This window comes from Oncorhynchus masou, chromosome 8 (assembly GCF_036934945.1).
Source record: "Oncorhynchus masou masou isolate Uvic2021 chromosome 8, UVic_Omas_1.1, whole genome shotgun sequence".
NCBI classification, from domain to species: Eukaryota; Metazoa; Chordata; class Actinopteri; order Salmoniformes; family Salmonidae; genus Oncorhynchus; species Oncorhynchus masou.
The window spans coordinates 20,897,968-20,921,856 of NC_088219.1; the positions used below are offsets into that span (position 1 = coordinate 20,897,968).

Below are 23,889 nucleotides of genomic sequence, written 5' to 3' on the forward strand. Positions count from 1 at the left end.
AGTGTTAAACGAATCAAAATATATTTTATTTTTGAGATTCTTCAAAGAAGCCACCTTGATGACAGCTTTGCACACTCTTGGCATTCTCTCAACCAGCTTCATGAGGTAGTCACCTGCATTTCAATTAACAGGTGTGCCTTGTTAAAAGTTAATTTGTGGAATTTCTTTCCTTCTTAATGTGTTTGAGCCAATCAGTTGTGTTGTGACAAGGTAGGGTGGTATACAGAAGATAGCCCTATTTGGTAAAAGACCAAGTCTATATTATGGCAAGAACAGCTCAAATAGAAAAAGAGAAACGACAGACCATCATTACTTTAAGATATGAAGGTCAATCCTTTTCCGCAGCAACCAGTGATCCGGGTCAACATAATCAATGTAACAGTATAGCTTCCGTCCCTCTCCTGGACCTGGGCTCAAACCAGGGACCCTCTGCACACAGACAACAGTCACCCACGAAGCATCGTTACCTATCGCACCTCAAAAGCAGCGGCCCTTGCAGAGCAAGGGGAACAACTACTTCAAGGTCTCAGAGCGATTGAAACGCTATTAGCGCGTACCCCGCTAACTAGCTAGCTATTACACATCGGTTACATGAGCCCATTGGCATTACGTCACAACAAGCATTAAGTCACTACATGCACGCTAGCTAGCTAGTACAACATAAGATACAACACTAACTAGCTAGCTAGTACACACAAGCAAGCTAGATAATACAACATTAGCTACAACACTAACTAGTTAGCTAGTACACATATACAGTCGCTTTCGAAAGTATTCACCCCCCTTGGCATTTTTCCTATTTAGTTGCCTTACAACCTGGAATTAAAATTGATTTTGGAGGGGGGGTTGTATATCATTGTATTTACACAACACGCCTACCACTTTGAAGATGCAAAATATGTTTTATTGTGAAACAAACTAGAAATAAGACAAAAAAAAAAAAACTTCAGCGTGCATAACTATTCACCCCTCAAAGTCAATACTTTGTAGAGCCACCTTTTGCAGCAATGACAGCTGCAAGTCTCTTGGGGTATGTCTCTATAAGCTTGGCACATCTAGCCACTGGGATTTTTGCCCATTCTTCAAGGCAAACCCGCTTCAGCTCCTTCAAGTTGGATGGGTTCTGCTGGTGTACAGCAATCTTTAAGTCATACCACAGATTCTCAATTGGATTGAGGTCTGGGCTTTGACTAGGCCATTCCAAGACATTTCAATGTTTCCCCCTAAACCACTCGAGTGTTGCTTTAGCAGTATGCTTAGGGTCATTGTCCTGCTGAAAGGTGAAGCTCTGTCCCAGTCTCAAATCTCTGGAAGAGTGAAACAGGCCGCAGTTGCAAATGAGAACTTGTTCTCAACTAGCCTACCTGGTTAAATAAAGGTGAAATAAAAAATACACTTTAAAAGAACCACCTGGTGGGCGCAGTGTGTACTCGATCATCACTACCCCCCCCCCCCCCCCCCACCCCGAAAAAAAGACTACCTGGAACGTGTCATTAGTCAACAGCCCCTCCTATACGTGGCAATTGGCTAAACAGACAGGACACGGGGACGTCCCTCACTGACGCGATTGAAGGATAAATATCAACGCCACCAAATTGTTTCAAGAACACCGGTGAAATTGCTAAATCTACAGAAACCCTCATTTTTTAAATTGGGCAATATACTTTGTATCAGATACATCATATTTTGTAAACTACAGTTCACCGAGTTTAGCTAGATATACTCTGCAAATAACAATTCCTTTAAAATGAATGGGCAATTGAACGGTTTCCATAACTCGCTCATTGATGAAGACTGCTTTTTGTTCACATCTGAATCTGTTGGAGAAGGACACCCAGGTGAGTTTGCGTCTGTCTTATTTTAGCTAGCTACTTTCCAACATAAGGAAAGGTTATGTGGTAGATTCAGCGAACTAGCAGCAAAGTGCTGCCAAATGCCTGCAAGTCCTTTTAACGAACACGCATAAACGTTAGCTAACATATTGTTCGTATGCCCCAGTCAGCTAGCTATTTGACTTTTTTTCACATTTGCTGATCTTTGAGTCAGCCGATATTGTGAATGGGGAACACGAGCCACAGACAGGCCACGCGGGTTGCCTTCGCCATGGGATCGGGTGCTAGCTAACGTTAGCTAGAAGCTCATGCTAATCCAGAAAAGTGTGACACTAAAATACTTGTCTGGATGGTCAAGTCGCCACCTGTGTTACGTGGTGTGTTTATTTAAAAACGTAACATAAATGTCATATTTTTATATATTCGTTGTTTTTCCTTTCATTGAATTTATTAGCACATTTTGGGCGAGTCGAACAACGGTATTACATCAGTAGACTGCGAGCTCGTGCACGTAATGCTACTGCGAGCGCGGACCAAGTAGGTTGTTGTTATCTGGTCACTGGGTTAACGGAGTTCTCTAGCAGTGGTGGATTTTAGTTCATTTCAATGCGTGTATAGTAACAATTGTCGGTGATTTATTTTGATTTGACTGAAGCATGAGACCACAGTGTACTCATTTCATCTCAAATCACGATTTGTTTCATGAGCTGAAATAAAATATCCCAGAAATGATCCATATGCACGACAAGTTTATTTCTCTTAAATGTTGTGCACAAATTTGTTTACATCACCGTTAGTGAGCATTTTTCCTTTACCAAGATAATCCATCCAGATGATGATTAAACAGCATGTTCATTACAGGGGACAATTAAAAAGCCACTGGAAAATGTGCTGTTTTGTCACACAATACAATGCCACAGATGTCTCAAGTTTGAGTGTGCAATTGGCATTGTGACTGCAGGAATGTCGACCAGAGCTGTTGCCAGAGAATTGTTGTTAATTTCTCTACCATAAGCCACCTCCAATGTCTTTTGAGAGAGTTTGTCAGTAAGTCCAACTGGCCTCGACCGCAGACCACATGTATGCCGTCGTGTGGGCGAGCGGTTTGCTGATGTCAACATTGTGAACAGAATGCCCCACCTCTACCGACAACAAACAATTAATTGCATTTTATCGATGGCAATTTGAATGCACAGAGAGCGTGACGAGATCCTGAGTTCTATTGTCGTGCAATTCATCCACCGCCATCACCTCATGTTTCAGCATGTTAATGCACAGCCCCATAATGCACAGTCCCAAGGATGTGTACACGATTCCTGGAAGCTGAAAATGTCCCAGATCCATGGCCGCATACCCACCAGACATGTCATGCATTGAGCATGTTTGGGATGCTCTGGATCAATGTTTATGACAGCTGTTTCCAGTTCCCCCCAATACCCAGCTTCTTTGTACAGCCATTGATGAGTGGGACAATATTCCACTGGCCACAATCAACGGCCTGATCAACTCTGCGAAGGTGATGTCGAGCTGCATGAGGCAAGTGGTGGTCACATCAGATACTTACTGGTGTTCTGATCCAAGCCCCTACCTTTTCTTTAAAGGTATCTGTGACCAACAGATACATGTCTGTATTCCCAGTCATGTGTAATTCATAGATTAGAGCCTAATGAATTTATTTCCTTGTGAGGTAAAATCTTTAAAATTGTTTCATGTTTTTATATTTTTGTTCACAGTTACATTACAGTAGCTAGCCAGGTTTTCTGGCTACAGTCCTCATGTACAGGTTTAAGTGCAATGCTCACTCGACATTTGGGGGAGGGAGACAGCTCCATTGCAGCTGATTATCTAGGCTTACCTCCACCCTAAATATAGGCCTAGGCCTCTTCTCCAGGGACTGCAGTGCAACTGTGGGCAGCCTGTCGCATTATGTACCTTTTGTCACAAGAAGCTGCTTTCAGCAAGTAGTCACTGTTGTAACAATTCAGTGCATATGATAATCTTTTGAATTAAAAGCCAACATGGTGCTATTGGTGAGAGTCTTGTAGAGACTGGTTATGAAGACTGTCCCCCTCCTTGCAGGGCTGGGGGGTGCCAGCCATGGTGTGAATGGGCTGTGGTTAGGAATGTGGCTACTGTGGTGCTTTGCAGCTGTCGCTCATGTACATGGCAATGGCTGCTGAGTGGCTTGTTGCAAGTTTGGTCCATTAAAGGTTATTGGTTTTGCATTTGCAGGGATAAACTGCCTGGGGAAGTGTTCAGCGGGGTCTTTAAAAAAATAAAATGAAGCAGGATACACCCCATAACTCCCATTTCTTGTTTGACAGATAAGATTTGTGACCAGATCAGCGACGCTGTGCTTGATGCCCATCTCAAGCAGGACCCTGATGCCAAAGTGGCATGTGGTAATGATCAAGCATCCATTAAAAACATTTCTATAGATTTATCCATTTTGCACTAACATGACCGTGCTTCTGTCCCCCCTTTATCACCCTGAATAGCTAATGCCCATATTTACCTCACTCCCACTCACTTTCCTTCACTTGATTTTCTTCTGTTTGTCCCCTTCTTTCTCTCACATGCTTTCTCTTTCTGTCTGCATTTTCTTCAGAGACTGTAGCTAAGACTGGGATGATCCTGCTGGCAGGGGAGGTCACCTCCAGGGCCAACGTCGATTACCAGAAGGTCGTCAGGGACACGATCAAGTACATTGGCTATGACGACTCCTCCAAGGGTATTATGGCGAATTTGCTCTGATGAGAGATTAAATCGCTCACTTCCATTGAAAACATGGTTTTAAGAGGTCACAGGGTTTGCTTTAGTAGGTACAGAAAGTAACACTGAGGTTTGACTATTCCCTTCCTACAGGCTTTGACTATAAGACCTGCAATGTCCTGGTGGCTCTGGAGCAGCAATCCCCTGACATTGCTCAGGGTGTTCACCTGGACCGCAAAGAGGAGGATGTGGGAGCTGGAGACCAGGTTAGAATGTTCCTGTCTTTGAGTGTTTGTGTGAGGAAGTGACTGGGCCTTGACCGTATGATAGTGTTTGTTTTTGTCCCCGCTCCAAGTGTTTGACTGTGTTTTGTGTTACAGGGTCTGATGTTTGGTTATGCCACTGATGAGACTGAGGAGTGTATGCCCCTCACCATCGTCCTCGCCCACAAGCTCAATGCCAAGATGGCTGAATTGCGCCGCAACGGAACCCTCCCCTGGCTGAGGCCAGACTCCAAAACTCAGGTTAGATTCAGCACTGTAGCCCATGAACACCCATGCACCAAATATGGCAATGAAGTCATGTAAATCCCTTGTCCAGATCTTCGTAATGAAGCCAGCTTTTCAGATGCACTCCAATCACATGCAGGTATCCAAGTACCTTGCCTTACCTTGTCAGATGTGTGTACTCATTGAATGACACTTAAGATACCATGTCTCCCTCTCTAGGTGACTGTTCAGTACAGGCAGGACCGTGGGGCCATGCTCCCAGTGCGTGTGCACACTGTTGTGGTGTCCGTGCAGCATGATGAAGTAATTTGCCTGGATGAGATGCGTGACGCGCTTAAGGAGCAGGTTGTGAAGGCTGTGGTGCCCACCGTGTACCTGGACGACGACACCATCTACCACCTGCAGCCCAGCGGCCGCTTCGTCATCGGAGGTCCTCAGGTGAGACTGGGAGATGTGTTGTACACCACTGACCTCAATAGACTCTAGAAAATGACTATCCAAGTAGCTATATAGTCAGTCAGATTGGTTTTTTAAAGTAGGCTCTTGTCAACACGAGAGACATTTCTAAGACTGTCCTGGGCTCCTTGGCTGACTCTCCCCCTCGCAGGGTGACGCTGGCCTGACTGGACGTAAGATCATTGTGGACACCTACGGAGGCTGGGGGGCCCACGGTGGAGGGGCCTTTTCAGGGAAAGACTACACTAAGGTGGACCGCTCTGCTGCCTACGCTGCCCGCTGGGTGGCCAAGTCCCTGGTGAAGGCTGAGCTCTGCAAGCGCGTGCTGGTCCAGGTCAGGATTGAGCTAATGGCTGCAACCTAAATTGTATTTGTCTTTTGTGGTCGTTTTCAGGTTTTTATTTGCTATGAGTCATTCACTTAGAACTGTTATGTATAACAATGAGATGAAAAGTATAAAAAATAGCATATTTTACAACCTGTCATGTGAATCTTGATCATGTGTGTTAATAAGAAGTGGCTGTGTTGTCAGGTAGCCTATGCCATTGGAGTGGCCCATCCCCTATCCATCTCCATCTTCCACTATGGGACTTCTCAGAAGAGCGAGAGGGAGCTGCTGGACATCGTCAAGAAGAACTTTGACCTCCGCCCTGGTGTCATTGTTAGGTAGTGTGGAACAATGGTGGCTGCCAGGAACATATTTTATCAGGGGTCCCATAGGGTCGGAGCTGGTCTTCATGGGTCTAGGGGTTTTACATTTGAATGGCGATGGCTTGGTTTGCCCTCTAGTAATCTGTGCATTTATTTACCCAGTTCAACACTATTGTGCTTTCTGTGTTCCAGGGAGCTTGACTTGAAGAAGCCTATCTACCAGCGGACTGCTGCCTATGGCCACTTTGGGCGGGAGGCCTTTCCCTGGGAGGTCCCCAAAAAGCTCAAATACTGAATCCCTCACCCTGAGCTATGGGTGTACTACAGAAAAACCTACAAGCTCTTGGGAGAGATGAATGTCCACAATCACCCCCAAATTCTCATCCCTAAAGGAAACATTTTATACTTCTGTACCCTCTCTACCCATCTGCAATTGCTTGCACACCCCCTGAAATCAATTGCCTGTCTTTCCCTCTGACAGTTGTTTATCTTCACAGAAATGTATTTTCTCTCTTCTCCCTCCTGTTTCCGTACCTATCCCCCACCCAATGTTTCTCTGGTTGGAGAAATAATTGATGGCACATTTTAGCGCTGAAGAATGCTAGGAGTTGCAATAGGTAATTAGGATGTAAAGCTTGTCCCCTTAACTCTTTTTGATTAAAAGTTAAGTATTTGTCAGATGTAACCAAAAACCCATTTGTCAAAGTGGAACTGCAGAACTTGAGTTTTCTTGAACTATAGTACCTTGTTTGGAACAGTCATCCCTTCAGACCATGTTTTCTGACGTGTTACAGAGAAGTCAGAAACTTCTAATGAACTCTGGTTCTGTTGGGATGTATGTTGCATCTCTATTCCCTCTGTCACATCCTTTGTCAAATTAAGATTACATGTGAAAGTTCTAGAATGTTCTGATAGACTAAGATAAAGGCAAGGCACTTCCCCTCTAGACAGTGACCACTGGGTGTCGCTAGAGAAACTTCTTCAGTCTGTTGAGGGGCTCTACCATTTGATAACTCAATACTTGAAAACAAATGTGGGTGCTTCATTTTTGACTGCCTTTGGGGACCTTTTTAACATGGATGCTGACAAGTGAGGAAGGTTAACTTTAAAAAAATAAATAAACAACAATTAAAAATCATTAGCATTGTTTTACCCTCTGGTTCCTAAAGTGGTCCACAGAAAACCTTTGGGTTGCAGCCACTAGGTGGTGCGCTAAGCAGTTGCCAGTGTTATCTATATTTTAGCGACAAGGGTTTGGGAGATGACTGACTTTGCAGAAGTATTTTAACCTTTTTTTTTTTTCTTCCCACATGCCCACTGATAAAAGCAAAAGTCTGGCGGGTGTTGTACAGAGAAACCGGCCTTGTTTACAATGCTCTCTGTTGGGTATGTGCGGACTGCATCATTTGCATTCTCTACATTTATTTTAAATCTTTCTTTTTTTTTACATTTTTGGTGGTGAGGCTGTCTGGTTACTGAAGGTGTAAAAGTGCCTTTTTAATGTTTTTACCTCACTACACACCCTGCCTGCTCCTGCTACTATCTCCAACCCCTCACCTGTGATGCTTACAGACTCCTCCCCTTGGCTCAAATGTTCCCATTTCCTAAAGACTTGAAATGCTCCATGTGAAACCTTTGAATAAAAGTCTACCCTGATGTTCTGTACATAATTCCTTAATTTAATTTTAATTCTCAATATTCAATTTGCATCACTAACCTCCATTGTTACTGAAACAAATACATTTAATTGGGAGAGGTAGACTCATGTCCCTAATGAGGACACAATCTAATGTACAATGTTTGGAATTTCACGACACAATCGCTTCTGTTTGTAGAAATGATTTCCACGAAAGGGTCAGTCAATGGGAAAAGTAATTTTATTTATGACGTGATTTGTTTTTGATAATGTCCGTAACCATAAAAGAATGAGCATGAACGCAACTAATATTCATATGAGAATTGAGGTCACATGTAAAGCTAAAATCACAAGCAAGGTAATATGTACATTTAGCTTTGTAGACCACCTTTTACTGCTAATATAATGTCTCTAAATAGTTTCTGTCTTTATCATGTTCTCTTAATCCCTAGCTCGCAGGAATGCATTCATTTAATACGGACTGTGCTGCCCAAAAGTAAAAGTACATAAGAGTTTTATAAAATCATATCCATTGGCAAAATATTCAGTGCAATGTTCATGTGTTAAAGAAGTGTTATCATCTAGAAAAAATATTGACACAGTAAATAGAATATTTGTAATTTGATGTTGAAAGCTTTGGGATCTTCCTTTGCTGCAAAGGCCTCAGGCTCGCTCAAAGTCTTGGATTATCAATCTAAAAAGAGAGTGGGCGGAACATTTACAACCCGAGTCGTTTGTGTGTGTGACAACCAGTTCATCTGAAACCTAAATAGCATGCCTATCATAAGATTTATTCATATTTGTGTTACTAGGGTCGGCGTAATAAATCATAGGCCCCGTGTCTTTGTTTTATATACCCCCCTTCCTGACACATCCTAATGTTTTGTAAACCCAATCCGTGCACAAAAATGCAATTAGTTGTGTGATAAATGTACCCTTGAAGAAAAAGCCCCTTTGTAATAAAGCATAGGCTACAATTGACTAGATTTCCACTTTTTTTAAATTGTTGCTGTGTCTGGAAAATGTGCCTTTTCATGCAATTCTACAAAACATTACCAGAATCTCTTAATGCCAAGTAAATGACTGTGAGAGTGGCTACTCTGACAGTGTAAAATGCATCAATAAAAACAATCTGGCCTTGTGGCCAATGAAGCCTACAATATTAGGAGGAAATACACTGAGTATACAAAACATTACCAACACCTGCTCTTTCCATGACAGCCTGACCAGGTTAAATTTACAGTATATTATAGGCTACAGTTGGCTACTAAATAAGTGGCACACTGACTCACCCAATGATGAAGAAGCCTAGGCTAGTACTCACCGGTGATGGCCGATGCGCTGTTCGTGGCAATAGCATATCTCAAGATAAACTACTTTGAAAAATAGTGATATTGTTCGCTCAACAAACAAAAAAAATCTAACAAAAAGATTATTCTTCTCTTTTCAGCAGTAGGCATTTTCTTTCCAAACTGTTTTTCCTGTGATTGTATTTTTAAATTTGCAAAAGGCAAATTAACAGCCAACAACAGAAATATAATCCATAGATGGCTGTTCCATTCAAATCAGGACTGGCAGCCATTTCTAGTGTAGCCATGAGTTTAACAGTCAAATTTCTAGGGTAAGAGGCTTCAAAACCCTTCTGTGGAAATGTGTCTATGGCCATAATGCAACAAACTGTTCTATATTTGGCGAGCATGCTGCCCAAATTGTAAGGCATACCTGTAACTGCCAAAATAAAAAAAACACTTGAGGAAATTAGGGATACAAAGTATATGGTATGGTGTGTGGGGTGCATTACCCTGGCATGGTTTAGATCCACTAGTAGGATCTATTCAAAGGTGCATTGAAGCTGTTCTGGCAGCTCGTGGTGGCCCAACACGCTATTAAAACACTTTATGTTGGTGTTTCCTTTATTTTGGCAGTTACCTGTATGTGCTTGCGATAACATTTAATCCACAGTTATTCTCTGTGGCTACATTATGCTCTCTGGTGTATTTTGAACATTGAGAGCGGGCTCCTGTAAGCCCCTGCATTAAACCGGCCCTGTGTGTTAAAATGTGGAATTGAAATGGATTTAATTGTAATAATGAGAACTTGTTCTCAACTAGCCTACCTGGTTAAAGAAAGGTGAAATAAATAAATAAAATATATATATATATATTTTGTCAGCGATTTACACAAAATACATAACAAAAATATAAACCAGCTGAAATTAAAGATCCCAGAAACTTTCCATAGGTGTTAAAAGCATTTTTTTTGCACACATTTGTTTCTATCCCTGTTAGTGAACATTTCTTCTTTGCCAAGATAATCCATCCACCTGACAGGTGTGGCATATTAATAATCTGATTAAACAGCATGATCATTACACAGGTGCACCTTGTGCATGGGACAATAAAAGGCCACTCTAAAATGTGCACAAACGCAGACCACGTGAATGGCGTTGTGGGCGAGCAGTTTGCTGATGTCACTGTTGTGAACAGAATGCCCCATGGTGGTGGTGTGGTTATGGTATGGGCAGGCATAAACTATGGACAACAAACATAATTGCACTTGAGATGGCGATTTAATGCACAGAGATACTGTGACGAGATCCTGAGGCCTATTGTCGTGCCATTCATCCATCTCCATCACCTCATGTTTCAGCATGATAATGCACAGCCCCATTTTGCAAGAATCTGTACACATGTCCTGGAAGCTGAAAATATCCTAGTTCCTCCACGTTACCCATTGAGCATGTTTTGGATGCTCTGGATCGACGTCTACTACAGTGTGTTCCAGTTCCGGCCAATATCCAGCTTCTTCGCACAGCCATTGAAGAATAGTGGGACAACATTCCACAGGCCACAATCAACAGCCTGATCAACTCTATGTGAAGATGCATATCTGTATTCCCAGTCATGTGAAATTCATAGATTAGGGCCTAATAAATGAATTTAAAATAACTGATTTTTTTAATATGAACTGTAACTCAGTAAAATCTTAGAAATGGTTGAATGTTGCGTTGATATTTTTGTTCAGTGTATGTTGAATTTCATATTTGATTAGACATATATAATTTTACCTTGTTTCAATGTTGATAGTAAAATGGTATGTTTGAATGCCAAGAGTGTGCAAAGCTGTCATCAACTCAAAGGGTGGCTGCTTTGAAGAATATAAAATATATTTTGATTTGTTTAACACTTTTTGGGTTACTACATGATTCCATATGTGTTATTTCAAAGTACAAAGTTGAAAATAGTAAAAATAAAGAAAATCCATGAATGAGTAAATGTGTCCAATCTTTTGACTGGTACTGTATGTATACACTATCCAAGCAGAAGATACATCTCCTTCAAATGTTGATATGTGGTTGTGTTCATAATTAAATGTTCACAATTCAATATCCAGTTTGTCTACAAAATAATGATCGATATGTTGGATTTACGTCTCTCAGTTAATGAATAGCACTAAATCAAATTCAACTTAAATGCACTTCAAATATAGTTTTATTTGATTTAGTCCTATTCTTCAACTTAGAATTTTGGTTGAGATGGAGACATAAATCCAACATATTACTAACTTGTAGATCAACCCACTGTCCTTCATAAAAAATAAACTTCCAAAGATCCATTCAACCATGAATGAATGATAATACTGTATAAAAAGATGATCTCTTCCTAAATATTTAGTAAAATTATACATTTTGTGTATGGTTTCTTAGAAACTAGGGGTGGCTTAACTAACTCTTTCCCTCAATTTACCCCTCTCCCTTACTGGTTGATGACCCTTTTCAAATCCAATGTATTTCCATGTTGATTCTACGTCACAATACGTTGACAAATTACATTGAAACAAAAATTAAACCAGTGTGTGTGTCCAGTGGGTTGTCATTCAAGTCATGTCAACCCCTATTAATTCATGTGATTTGTTAGGCCAATTTGTACTCCTGAACTAATGTAGGCTTGCCAAAACAAAGGGCATGAATATTTATGCAACAACTGTATTTTAGTTAATTAATTTGCATATTTTTCTAAAAATGTACAGGATTTTTTTTCACCTTGACATTATGGAGTATTTTATGTAGATCAATGGCAAAATGTCATAGTTAAATCCATTTCAATCCCACTTTGTAAAGCAACAAATGTGAAAAAAATCCAAGACGGGTGAATACTTTTAATAGGCGCTGTATGTACATCAAGAGTCAACTTACCGTCCACTTTGAGAGTAGGTACTGGGCAGAGGTTCTTACTTCCACGCAAACTTCTGGCAGATTGACACCATCTATATAAGACAAATTGCATGCAAAGATTTAAACACCTTTGTTCTGTTATGAAATGTCTACTATACTTTTTTGTATTTTCTTGATGTATTTCCTTTTGTGTCATTTCTTGTGTGATTGTGTGATGCAAGGCCCCTTTAGTCTTAAGAGACATTAGTCTCAATGGGACTCCCTGATAAAATAAAGGTAAAATAAAATAAAACTTTGTTGGTGCGTTCAGTAGCCTTACCCCGCATTCCAGGGCAGTCTTGAGGTCTCTGCAACTGTAACTGGTGCCCAGAGTGCATGGGTCCCCTCCCTGTTCTCCTGCCTCTATCACTCCTCCACACAGGCCCACTCTCTGAGAAACAAACAAACTTAAAGTACATCCCCACCCCATAGAAATTTAGATTTAACCTCTACGGGATCGGTGTCCCCCCACGGGACGGTTGAGCTAATGTAGGCTAATGCAAGAAACAAAAGAAATTCCCAGGATATAGACATGTCTGATATGGGCAGAAAGCTTCAATTCCTGTTAATCTAACTGCACTGTCCAATTCACAGTAGCTATAACAGTGAAATAATACTATGCAATTGTTTGAGGTCGAGTGCACAATTATGAACTTGAAAATGTATTAATAAACCAATTAGTCACATTTGGACAGTCTTGATACAACATTTTGAACAGATATGCAAAGGTTAATTCGATCAGTCTAAAACTTTGCACATACACTGCTGCCAACTAGTGGCCAAAATAGAAATAGCGCCTGGGCTGGAATAATACATTATTGCCTTTCTCTTGCATTTCAAAGATGATGGTATAAAAAAAAATTTAAAAAACGCATGTTTTGTTCTTTGTATGATCTTTTACCAGATCTAATGTGTTATATTCTCTTACATTTCACATTTCCACAAACTTCAAAGTGTTTCCTTTCAAATGGTATCAAAAATATGCATATCCTTGCTCCAGGTCCTGAGCTACAGACAGTTCGATTTGGGTATGTCTTTTTAGGAGATAATTGAAAAAAGGGTCAGATCCTTAGTGACTTTCATGTTACGTTACAGTGTGTAGTCGAGTGAATCTAAACATGACATACCTCACACACATCAAGGGCTGACTCTGGTTTACCCAGAACCCCCTTCAACTGGTGCCCATGACGCTGGGTAAAGCCATCACACTGAAAAGAGAGAAATAAGACATGAGCTCAGAGGCTCCTATAAGGCTCCTATGTGAGATGAGGGAGATGTAGACCAGGGGGCAGGGCTGACCTTGGGCAGGGCCTTGGGGTGGAGCTGGCAGACAGAGGCCAGGAAGGAGGAGGTCTGGGGCTTTGAAGCATTGAAGCCCAGCTGTAGATGAGTCAGAACCGCCAGGGTCAGACAGGAGTCACAGTCAGACAGAGGAGCACTCTCTGAGAGGGAGAGAAAGAGGGAGAGGAGAGAGGGAAAGAAGAGAGAGACATTTCAAAACAGGGGATAATATAGAAGAGGAAATGATAGAGAGAAAAGTGATTATATGGTGGTGATGCAAAGCAGGGCAGGAGGGATGAACGATGAAGTGGTCATGAACTCACCCAGGACAGGCGTATCCATGCCATGACAGGCTTCGACGAGGGTGCATATGACCTCAGGGGTGGCGTAGGTCAGGAGCATGTCCATCAGCATCTTACCATACTTCTCTATCAGGTTCTCACACTGCTTCCTGTAGGACATGGGTAGAATACCACACACCTTCCCTAGCAGATCAATCACAGCCACCTGGGAGGGGAAACAGATACAGGGCATTGGGAAAAGGATTGTTTGTGTGTATGCACATGTAGGGTGGCAGGTAGCCTAGTGGTTAAGTGTGTTAGGTCAGTAACCAAAAGGTTGCTGGTTCAAATCTCCAAGCTGTCTAGATGAAAAATCTGTCAATGTGACCTTGAGCAAGGCACTTAACCCTAGTTGCTTTGGATACAAATGTGTGTGTTAGTGCACAGCAAACTCTGATTGTTAAGCTTAACACTGTGGATGTACAATTTAATGCTTTTTAAGTGTTTACATGAGAACCACCAGAATGTATTTTAATAAAGACTTTTCAAAGTGTTGCCCTTTTAACAGTGTTACAGTGTACAGTGCCTTGCGAAAGTATTCGGCCCCCTTGAACTTTGCGACCTTTTGCCACATTTCAGGCTTCAAACATAAAGATATAAAACTGTACTTTTTTGTGAAGAATCAACAACAAGTGGGACACAATCATGAAGTGGAACAACATTTATTGGATATTTCAAACTTTTTTAACAAATCAAAAACCTGAAAAATTGGGCTGAATACTTTCGCAAGGCACTGTATGTTTGCCTCATAAATGTATCAATCTGACATCAATATATGATGGAAGGTAAACCAAATCATATATGTATGTGCCAGTGTGCTTCAATAGGAAGTGGAAAGAGTCACTCTGTGCTACCATTTGGAACGATAATGTACTGTACAATGATCTGATGAAAGACCTGCATTATATACAACAATATAGTCCACTCATTATCTGAATTTCATTGATACACTGTAAGCTGATGAATTTCAAGCAGATATAGATAGGTGATACTGTATCATTTGACAAATCCCGTAGATAAGGTGATCTTGTAAAATGTAGCATGGGGCATAAATAACATACAACACCGCGCTACGTTTCAAAGTAGCCAACTCCTTTACAATACCCCCATTTCTGATGATTTGTCCTACCTATTTACAATATAAGAATAATAAAATGTAAAACTGACAGACATATTTCTCAACATGCTCACAATCTGCCATTGGGTACAAATTATATATATTTTTGCAAGTTATAGTCAAATACTGTATGGAAAATTATATTTACCATCTACTATTCTTTCTATTCAGCATTTCAAAAAGAAGTTTTGAAATGCGTTTCCTGTATTTTTTGGTATTGGACTAAATGGTAGTTAAAATGCCTAAATGGCGAGCCTGTCATTACCTGATATATTGGTGACTAAATTGCATTTTCTCATGGCATTTCATTAATTTTGCATGAATGACTCATGGGTGAACCCTAACCCTAACCTCTATGAATACACAATCAAAGGTTCTGAACATAACAAGTGTTATTAGTTTATAGTTTTCTTCTAAGAGTTTTTAAAATATACAACTTACATCTGAAAAATGTGCCAAAGTGATTGAAAAAAAGATAACACTAACACAGGCAACCCCTCGATTGAATAACAGTATTTTTAAGATATGAACAACAGCTGGGGTGTGTGTGTTCCTGTGTGCATGCCTTGGCTGAATCTAGTTGATGATCCCTGCACTAATTATATTTCTATGGCATGCCTTACCTCAGTCCTTATTTTCGGCAGCATACTCTCCAGTGACTTGATAAGATAAATGCAGAAGGTACATTCTGGCGTGAACTGCACCTAGTAGACAAAACAGAAAGAAAACAGAGGGAGAAAGAGAACAAGATAAAGACAGACAAACAGTCAGGTACAGACAAACAAAAAAAGTCAGAGGGACACAGAGTAGAGGTCAGAGAGAGAGTGCATTAGTCCTGTTCTTTCTGTCTCACCTTTGTCATTGTCATGGCTGACTTCAGACCCGCTTGAATGTGATCGGTCAGCAGGCTCTGCTGCTGGCTGTCTGACTGGGAGCCACACAGTCCCAACACGGTACACACCTCAGTGGGTTTCTGTGGGAGAGGAGAGAGGCTCAATTCAGGCTCATTCAGTCAGAATTATAAAACAAATTACAAACCAGGATCTTTCTCAACCTCCCATCAGCACGTACGAAGAAGCTGGTCAAGAAGGTGATGACCAGGGGGAGGTTCTTATCCACTTGCTCCTGGCACAGTTTGGGGGACGCAGGGCCTGGCATTAGGTCACATAGTTTCTCCAATTCGCCCCTGATCTCGGTCTGGGGATGGAGGAGTGGGAGGCATCAGTTGAAATCATTTTGAGGCACATTAAGTAAATTATGTGTATTACAATCATTAAGACATATTAGAATATGTATTAAAAGCTACAGTGAAGTACATTTCTTTTTGCATACCACTGGTTTGTTGGGCCAATGATTGTGTTTAAGAAGAATGAACTATTCAGGGGTGAGATTACACCGTCCGAAGTGCCTGACCAGCCTCAGAGGAAAGGGGAACTTAGAATTCAGAAATACACTGTGAACAGCTTTTATAGTTATTTTTATATAGAAAAGAGGAAGTGGCTTTCTAACTCTCCAAAACAGCAACGCAGAACAGAAACACAAACTGTACCACTTGTGTTGAGTGAGGGTTTGTGGGAAAAAACAGGTGAAAACCATTTCAGGAACTGAAAGTGTCTGTTGTTTTTCATTGTTTGCGGAAAAGAAACCTGAATGCTCTATCTGCAGCCACAAATAGGAAGAAAAAATTACCCAGGTGAAGGAGCATCATATGCACATACAAGTAGTACTGATGTGATGGTTATACATGCATGTTTCTGGGTGTTATTATGAATGATTCAAATGTATGGTATGTATGGTTCAGGGATGCATGTTCTGTCAATTCATTCACCTGTATGTCCGGGTTGGAGATAATGTCTTTAAGGAGTTCAATTATTTGGGTACAGTCCTGGCAGCTGTCCCCTTTCTGAGAGGAAGAGAGGGAAAGAGAAGAATGCCAACTCAAAGCTGTGGCGGGATATTGAGGCAAAAACATCCATTTATTCTACTTAGTATATAAGTCAGAAGTTGACATTATTCCTGAAGGTACTCCCTGAAAAGCAGTGCTGGATTTCTATGAAATATTATTTTGTGTTGCAAAACATGTCTCCTCTCATTTATACCTGCTTCTATAGTCTATAGACTGAAAATCTGTTTTAAAGAAAACAGAAGTGAAATTGACTCAGTTCTAATTAAGACACAAAATATTATGACCCCATCACTGAAAGATAACATTCTCAAGAACATGTATGTGTGTCTTCTGTTTCCCTATGCAAGCTTCATTAGAACAGGGTCAGTGGAGGTTCCTCATAGGAGGAAGGGGAGGACCATCCTCCTCAGTGAATTTCATAAAAATAAAAATAATGAATATCCTGCCTACAACTCCCATACAGGCTCAGGAGAGACGAAGGTTGAAAGTCATGTGTCCTCTGATACACAACCCAACCAAGCTGCACTTCTTCTTAACACAGCGTGCATCCAACCTGGAAGCCAGCTGCACCAATGTGTCACCGTGCACCTGGCAACCTTGGTTAGCACGCACTGCACCCAGCCCGCCACAGGAGTCACTGGTGCACAATGAGACAAGGACGTCCCTACCGGCCGCACCCTCATGACACTAGGCAATTGTGGTTTGCCCCACAGACCTCCCGGTCGGGGCCGGTTACGACAGAGCCTGAACCCAGAGTCTCTGGTGGTACAGCTGGCGCTGCAGTACAGTGCCCTTAACCACTGCACCACCCAGGAGGCCCAGGAAGGGAAATCTTAATCTACAGCATACAATGACATTTCTAGATGATTCTGTGCTTCCAACTTTGTGGCAACAGTTTGGTGAAGGCCCTTTCCTGTTTCAGCATGACATTGTCCACATGCACAAAGCGGGTCCATACAGAAATGGTTTGTAGAGATTGGTGTGGAAGAACTTGACTGCACAGATTCCAACCTCATTGCCCGACTTCACTAATGTTTTGTGGCTGAATGGAAGCAAGTCCCTGCAGCAATGTTCCAACATCTCGTGGAAAAGCCTTCACGGAAGTGTGGAGGCTGTTATAGCAGCAAAGGGGGACCAAATTTATATTAATGCCCATGATTTTGGAATGAGATACTCGACGAGCAGGTGTCTACATACTTTTGGTCATGTTGTGTATGTTGACTATGAGGTGACAATGACGGTTAACAGTCATGATATGAAGGTTTGACTTGGGATGGTTGGGAGAATGAATTATATATTCAAGGAGCAAAGTGATCATGCTGTTTTTATATGGTTGCTATGAAAGTCAACTATGAATGTGTGTTATCTGGGGTGTATTCATTCCACCAGTTCTGTTGAAAAAAGTTTCTTAAACGGAAGCAAATGGAACGAAACGGGGATAAACATACCTGAATTATTCCAATAGAAACTCTCATTTGCAACTGTTGGACTAATGATTACATCCTAGATCAGCTAGATGCAAGCAAGAGTGTGCAAGGCGGTATTGAATATGTTACTGTGTGTCACCTTGATTACTCAGTTATCTCAACCTGTACAGCACCTACATTATAAACTTTCATTCATAGGCTAGGTTGTAGCAACCTCATGATGGGAACAGGGACATTTTGAGTATCATAAACCTATCGCTGTTACATTGAACTGGGTGAATGGAATATGAATGACAGTCATCCAATATGCTCTAATAAAAATAAGGCCATACTCATAAAATATACAATTATCAATTATCCTCCCTCATTTTAAACGGCACCTACCCCCTCTGAACAGAGAAGACAAGACCAGGCACTAAATCAGACTGGGAGAAAAGTTTCCATCTACAGTTTTTATGCAAGTAAAGTCATACTGTATGAGAAAAAAATCAACACAGCTGTGATGGAAATAGGACGTTTCGGTACAATTTTATAAATGCAAACAGATCATTTGTTAGTAATTTTTTTCTGTCGGTAAAATTATTCGAGAAAAGGCGTTGGAAACGAGTTTATGTGCAAATATTGAAATAATAACCATCATATCGAAGTAAACTTGGAATCACGCGATGACATGTTGTGTGGTCCTCCCACTACTAGGCCTACTCGGGAAACCATGCAGTTTTTAAACTACATATTAAATAGTTTATGATGAACTTCAGAGGGTGGTGAAAGTGCACGGCGATGAGTTTGATGCTCTTTTCCAATAACTATTTAGGGTCTTAATCTGGTGACATGATGATCGATGCTTGACTGCCGTTTGACAAATACAAATATTCTGGCTGTTATCCATAATAATCTCATGTGACTAGCCTGCCCGCACAGTCTACCCGCTCTGTATTTGCGTGTTTTTGGCTAGAGCGCACGTGCCAAGCACAGAGTAGGCACATTTGCTATTTTACGCAATCATTGAACATGCCATTGAAACCCACTGAACTCTAGATGTGTATTTGATACATGAAAACTTGAGCGAAAAAACATACTTCATTCAACTTGAAATACTGTCAAAGGTATTGTCAGACTGATTTGTAATAGACTGCCATGGCCCCAATTAAAATATTAAAGAAAAATTGGCCGTTGATTACATCACCTTTGGTGAGAACACAAAAAAACGTCTTAATTCATCAAAATGGGATCATGGGCCCAAAAAGTTTGGGAACCCCTGGGAACTAATCTGATTGATAATGCTATTGATATTTATACTTTATTTGATTTATATACTGTAGTAATGATATTAATTATGGAGCTCATTATCTGGTAATTTTCTCTTAGTAAAACACAATAATATTTCTCTATTTTTTTGCTTTTTGAATCCTGCCAGGTGGTTGTTAGTATGCAGCACAATGTTGCATACACTGGTATTCCTATATTTTGTGGGTTAAAGGGGCGAATCATTGTTTTCAAAATAAAAATAGTTCTTACTTTCAGCTTGTCCCAGGCGTTTTGTGTTCCCTCCCCACCGACAACCCTTGCCAAAGCTGTGGGAAAGATGAAAATATGAAGAAAAAGAAAATCTGTTCTAAAAATGTGTCTCTATAAACACCGTTTTCCATTTGTGGTTCTAAATGTCTCATGAACAAGATTATATATTGTAATTACATGTTTAATTAGAACATGAATGTATATGCCAATAATGTACATTGAATTAAATATACTATAACATCATATTCATATATTATAGTATTAACCGAAACTGTGTGCAATTGTATAGCATACCTGTGGTCTGGTAAGAAATTAAGATAACGAGTGCAAGCTTGAAAGAGGCCATCATAAGTCAGTCTCTTTCAAAGACTACTTGGAAAATGAATAACCACTCAATGTAGGGTTGGGGTATAGACAGGGGCCAGCTGCCGCAGAAAGCCCTCGCCAATCAGAGCTTGACAGAAAACCACAGGTTGAAGTGTGATAAGCTATTTGTATTCTCTTTGGTATTGCGGAACTGAGTTGTACAAAAGTAATGAGGGTCCCAATTCAATATAAGCTGTAACTTTAGTTTCAGTATCTTGGTTGCTATAACAAAACCCATGTTTTCTTTATTTTAATTTCACCTTTATTTAACCAGGTAGGCTGGTTGAGAACAAGTTCTCATTTACAACTGCGACCTGGCCAAGATAAAGCAAAGCAGTGCGTCACAAACAATAACACAGAGTTACACATGGAATAAACAAACATACAGTCAATAAGACAATAGGGAAAGTCTATATACAGCGTGGGCAAATGAGGTGAGATGAGAGGGGTGTGGCAATAAATAGGCCATAGTGGTGAAATTATTACAGTATGGCAAATTAAAAGTTTGGGGTGATTGATGTGCAGAAGATGAGTGCAAGTAGCGGTACTGGGGTGCAAAGGAGCAAAATAAATCAAATAACAATATGGTGATGGGGTAGTTGGATGGGTTATTTACAGATGGGCTGTGTACAGGTGCAGTGATCTGTGAGCTGCTCTGACAGCTGGTGCTTAAAGCCAGTGAGGGAGATATGAGTCTCCAGCTTCAGTGATTTTTGCAGTTTGTTCCAGTCATTGGCAGCAGAGAACTGGAAGGAAAGGCGGCCAAACGAGGAATTGGCTTTGGGGGTGACCAGTGAAATATACCTGCTGGAGCGCGTGCTACGGGTGGGTGCTGCTATGGTGACCAGTGAGCTGAGTTAAGGCGGGGCTTGACCTAGCAAAGACTTATAGATGACCTGGAGCCAGTGGATTTGGTGACGAATATGAAGCGAGGGCAGGCCAACAAGAGCATACAGGTCGCAGTGGTGGGTAGTATATGGGGTTTTGGTAACAAAACGGATGGCACTGTGATAGACTGCATCCAATTTGCTGAGTAGAGTGTTGGAGGCTATTTTGTAATAGCCTCCATAAACTGCATGCTTTCCCAACGATTAGTAGTGGGAGGACCACACATCACATGACTACAAATTTACTTGATATGATGGTAATATTTGCACATAAAATGGTTTCCACTGAAATTTCGCACATAATTCATTTTACCAACACAAAAAGATCTCACCTTGTCTAGGTATTTTGTTTTGTGGACATTTGGAAAGTTGAAATTTCTTATCCAACACGTACTTTATTGCATAAAAAGGTTGGATGGAAACATGGTTTGAATCATGGAAAGAGCAGGTGTGCCTAATGTTTTGTACACTCAGTGTATATACTGTGTTATAATCCGGGTGGTTTGAGCGCTGAATAATGGGATGAAAGCCGTGGTATAGCCCGTACTTTATACTTTGCGTTTGACAAAACGTTTATTTTTACTGTTCTTGTGTTTGCAAGAAAGGCATTTCAAGGTTGATCCTATAAACTACTGCTGAATACACCTTTTCTGTTCAATAATATACAATAAAATTGTATATGTCACATACGCCGAATACAACTGAGGTAGACTTTACAGTGAAATGCTTGCTCACGAGCCCTTCCCAACAAAGCATACTTTAAAAATACAAATAAATACAAATATATTGAACAAAAATATAAATGTATCATGCAACATTTTTAAAGATTTGACTGAGTTACAGTTAATATAAGGAAATTGAAATCAATTCATTAGGCCCTAATCTGAGTATTTCACGACTGGGAAGAGAGATATGCATCTGTTGGTCACAGATACCCACTCCTCTTCAATGGCTGTGTGAAGTTGCTGGATATTGGCGGGAACTGGAAGACACTGTCATACACGTCGACCCAGAACATCGCGAACATGCTCAATTGGTGACATGTCTGGTGAGTACGCAGGCCAAAGACACTGTCATACACGTCGACCCGGAACATCGCGAACATGCTCAATTGGTGACATGTCTGGTGAGTACGCAGGCCATAGAAAACTGGGACATTTACAACTTCCAGGGGCCGTGCTTTATCATGCTGAAACATAGGGTGATACTGGTGAACTAATGGTACGACAATGAACCTCAGGATCTCGTCACGGTATGACTGTGCATTCAAATTGCCATCGATAAAATGCAATTGTGTTCGTTGTACGTAGCTTATGAATGCCCATACCATAAATCCACTGCCACCATGAGGCAGTCTGTTCACAACGTTGACATCAGCAAACCGCTAGCCCACATGATGCCATACAACGTGGTCTGTGAGGCCGCATGGACATACTGCCAAATTCTCTAGAATGACGTTGGAGGTGGAGATGGTGGTAGAGAAATGAACATTCAATTCCCTTGCAACAGCTTTCAAGGACATTCCTGCAGTCAGCATGCCAATTGCATGCCCTCACAACTTGAGACATCTGTGGCACATTTTCGAGGGGCATTTTATTGTCCCCAGCACAAGGTGCACCTGTGTAATGATAATGCTGTTTAATCAGCTTCTTGATATTCCACACCTGTCAGGTGGATGGATTAACATGGCAAAGTGGAAATGCTCACAAAATATGAGAGAAATAAATAAAAATTGCGTATGGATGTCACGCCCTGACCTTATAGAGAGCTTTTTATGTCTCTATGTTGATTTGGTCAGGGTGTGATTTGGGTCATGAAAATCATGAACACTTACCACGCTGCGCTTTGGTCCAATCCTTCTTCATCAGACGACCGTGTCACGGCAGTTTGAAGAACTGGACCAAGGTGCAGCGTGGTGAGCGTACATTTTCTTTAATGAATCAAAATGACGCCAACAAAACAGTAAACAATACCAAAACGTGAAGCTTCGTGCCATATCTCGCCACTGGAGGCTTCTTGCCATGGATCATCACTGGAGGCTTCTTGCCATGAATCATCACTGGAGGCTTCGTGCCATGAATCATCACTGGAGGCTTCGTGCCATGGATCATCACTGGACGCTTCGTGCCATGGATCATCACTGGAGGCTTCGTGCCATGGATCATCACTGGAGGCTTCGTGCCATGGATCATCACTGGAGGCTTCGTGCCATGGATCATCACTGGACGCTTCGTGCCATGGATCATCACTGGAGTGGAGAGACACACAGGATGCCTGGCTCTGGGAGCAGGCACAGGACTCACCAGGCTAGGGAGACATATAGGAGGGTTAGTTCGAGGCGCAGGCACAGGATGCACTGGGCTGTGCAGACGCACTGGGGACACAGTGCGCAGAGCCAGCGCAGGATATCCTGGCCCGAGGAGGCGCACTGGAGGTCTTGGAGAGCAGGGCTGGCACAATCCATCCTGGCTGGATGCCCACCCTAGCCCGGCAGATGCGGGGAGCTGGGATGTAGCGCACCGGGCTGAGAAAGCGTACTGGAGACACCGTGCGCTCCACCGCATAACACAGTGCCTGATTAGTACAACGCCCGCCACGGTAAGCACGGGGAGTTGGCTCAGGTCTCCTATCTGACTCTGCCACACTTCCCGTGTGCCCCCCACAAAAAAACCTTTTGGAGCTGCCTCTCGGGCTTCCTTGCCAGCCGTATTCGTGTCGCCAACTCCATTCTCCGGTATCCCTCCTCGCACTGTTCTAGAGAATCCCAGGCGGGCTCCGGCACTCTCCCTGCGTCGACCAACCACCTCTCTATCTCCTCCTAGGTTGTCTCATACTCCAGATAGCGCTGCTCCCATGTCCAGGAGTCCCTTTCACGCTGCTCCTCCTTACCACGCTGCTTGGTCCGTTGGGGGTGGGAAGATCTGTCACAGCTGTTTGAAGAACTGGACCAAGGTGCATCGTGGTGAGCGTACATTTTCTTTAATTAATCAAAATGATGCCGACAAAACAATAAACAATACCAAAACAAACCGTGAAG

General features: G+C 41.7%; 2 protein-coding genes across 2 annotated transcripts; one reads left to right on the plus strand and one right to left on the minus strand.

Annotated features, from left to right (window-relative positions):
• Nucleotides 1–1,524: 1,524 nt before the first annotated feature.
• mat2aa (methionine adenosyltransferase 2Aa) lies at nucleotides 1,525–7,816 on the plus strand. Its single transcript, XM_064971920.1, has 9 exons — nucleotides 1,525–1,838; nucleotides 4,157–4,234; nucleotides 4,441–4,563; nucleotides 4,698–4,810; nucleotides 4,925–5,068; nucleotides 5,273–5,491; nucleotides 5,661–5,843; nucleotides 6,042–6,175; nucleotides 6,353–7,816. The coding sequence occupies exons 1-9, from the start codon at nucleotides 1,748–1,750 to the stop codon at nucleotides 6,453–6,455; spliced, it is 1,188 nt and encodes a 395-aa protein (XP_064827992.1). The 5' UTR covers nucleotides 1,525–1,747; the 3' UTR covers nucleotides 6,456–7,816.
• A 203-nt stretch (nucleotides 7,817–8,019) lies between these two features.
• sftpba (surfactant protein Ba) lies at nucleotides 8,020–19,990 on the minus strand. The gene is made up of 12 exons (XM_064971921.1): nucleotides 19,894–19,990; nucleotides 19,600–19,655; nucleotides 16,577–16,651; nucleotides 15,820–15,945; nucleotides 15,602–15,721; nucleotides 15,372–15,452; nucleotides 13,614–13,797; nucleotides 13,309–13,451; nucleotides 13,137–13,217; nucleotides 12,290–12,400; nucleotides 11,992–12,062; nucleotides 8,020–8,490 (listed from the first exon to the last, which is right to left on the minus strand). Exons 1-11 carry the CDS (start codon nucleotides 19,946–19,948, stop codon nucleotides 12,027–12,029), a joined length of 1,068 nt encoding a protein of 355 aa, XP_064827993.1. The 5' UTR covers nucleotides 19,949–19,990; the 3' UTR covers nucleotides 8,020–8,490; nucleotides 11,992–12,026.
• Between the last annotated feature and the right edge of the window lie 3,899 nt (nucleotides 19,991–23,889).

What these genes read in the sequence shown, in the direction of transcription:
- sftpba (XM_064971921.1), bottom strand. Translation starts at nt 19,948, where the DNA reads ATGATGGCCTCTTTCAAGCTTGCACTCGTTATCTTAATTTCTTACCAG. An exon ending in CAGCCATGACAATGACAAAG is followed by an intron (nt 15,453 to 15,601) that starts GTGAGACAGAAA and finishes TTTGTCTACTAG; the next exon opens with GTGCAGTTCACGCCAGAATG. An exon ending in CATGGATACGCCTGTCCTGG is followed by an intron (nt 13,452 to 13,613) that starts GTGAGTTCATGA and finishes TCTCCCTCTCAG; the next exon opens with AGAGTGCTCCTCTGTCTGAC.
- mat2aa (XM_064971920.1), top strand. Translation starts at nt 1,748, where the DNA reads ATGAATGGGCAATTGAACGGTTTCCATAACTCGCTCATTGATGAAGAC. An exon ending in ATGTGGGAGCTGGAGACCAG is followed by an intron (nt 4,811 to 4,924) that starts GTTAGAATGTTC and finishes TTTGTGTTACAG; the next exon opens with GGTCTGATGTTTGGTTATGC. An exon ending in GCAAGCGCGTGCTGGTCCAG is followed by an intron (nt 5,844 to 6,041) that starts GTCAGGATTGAG and finishes CTGTGTTGTCAG; the next exon opens with GTAGCCTATGCCATTGGAGT.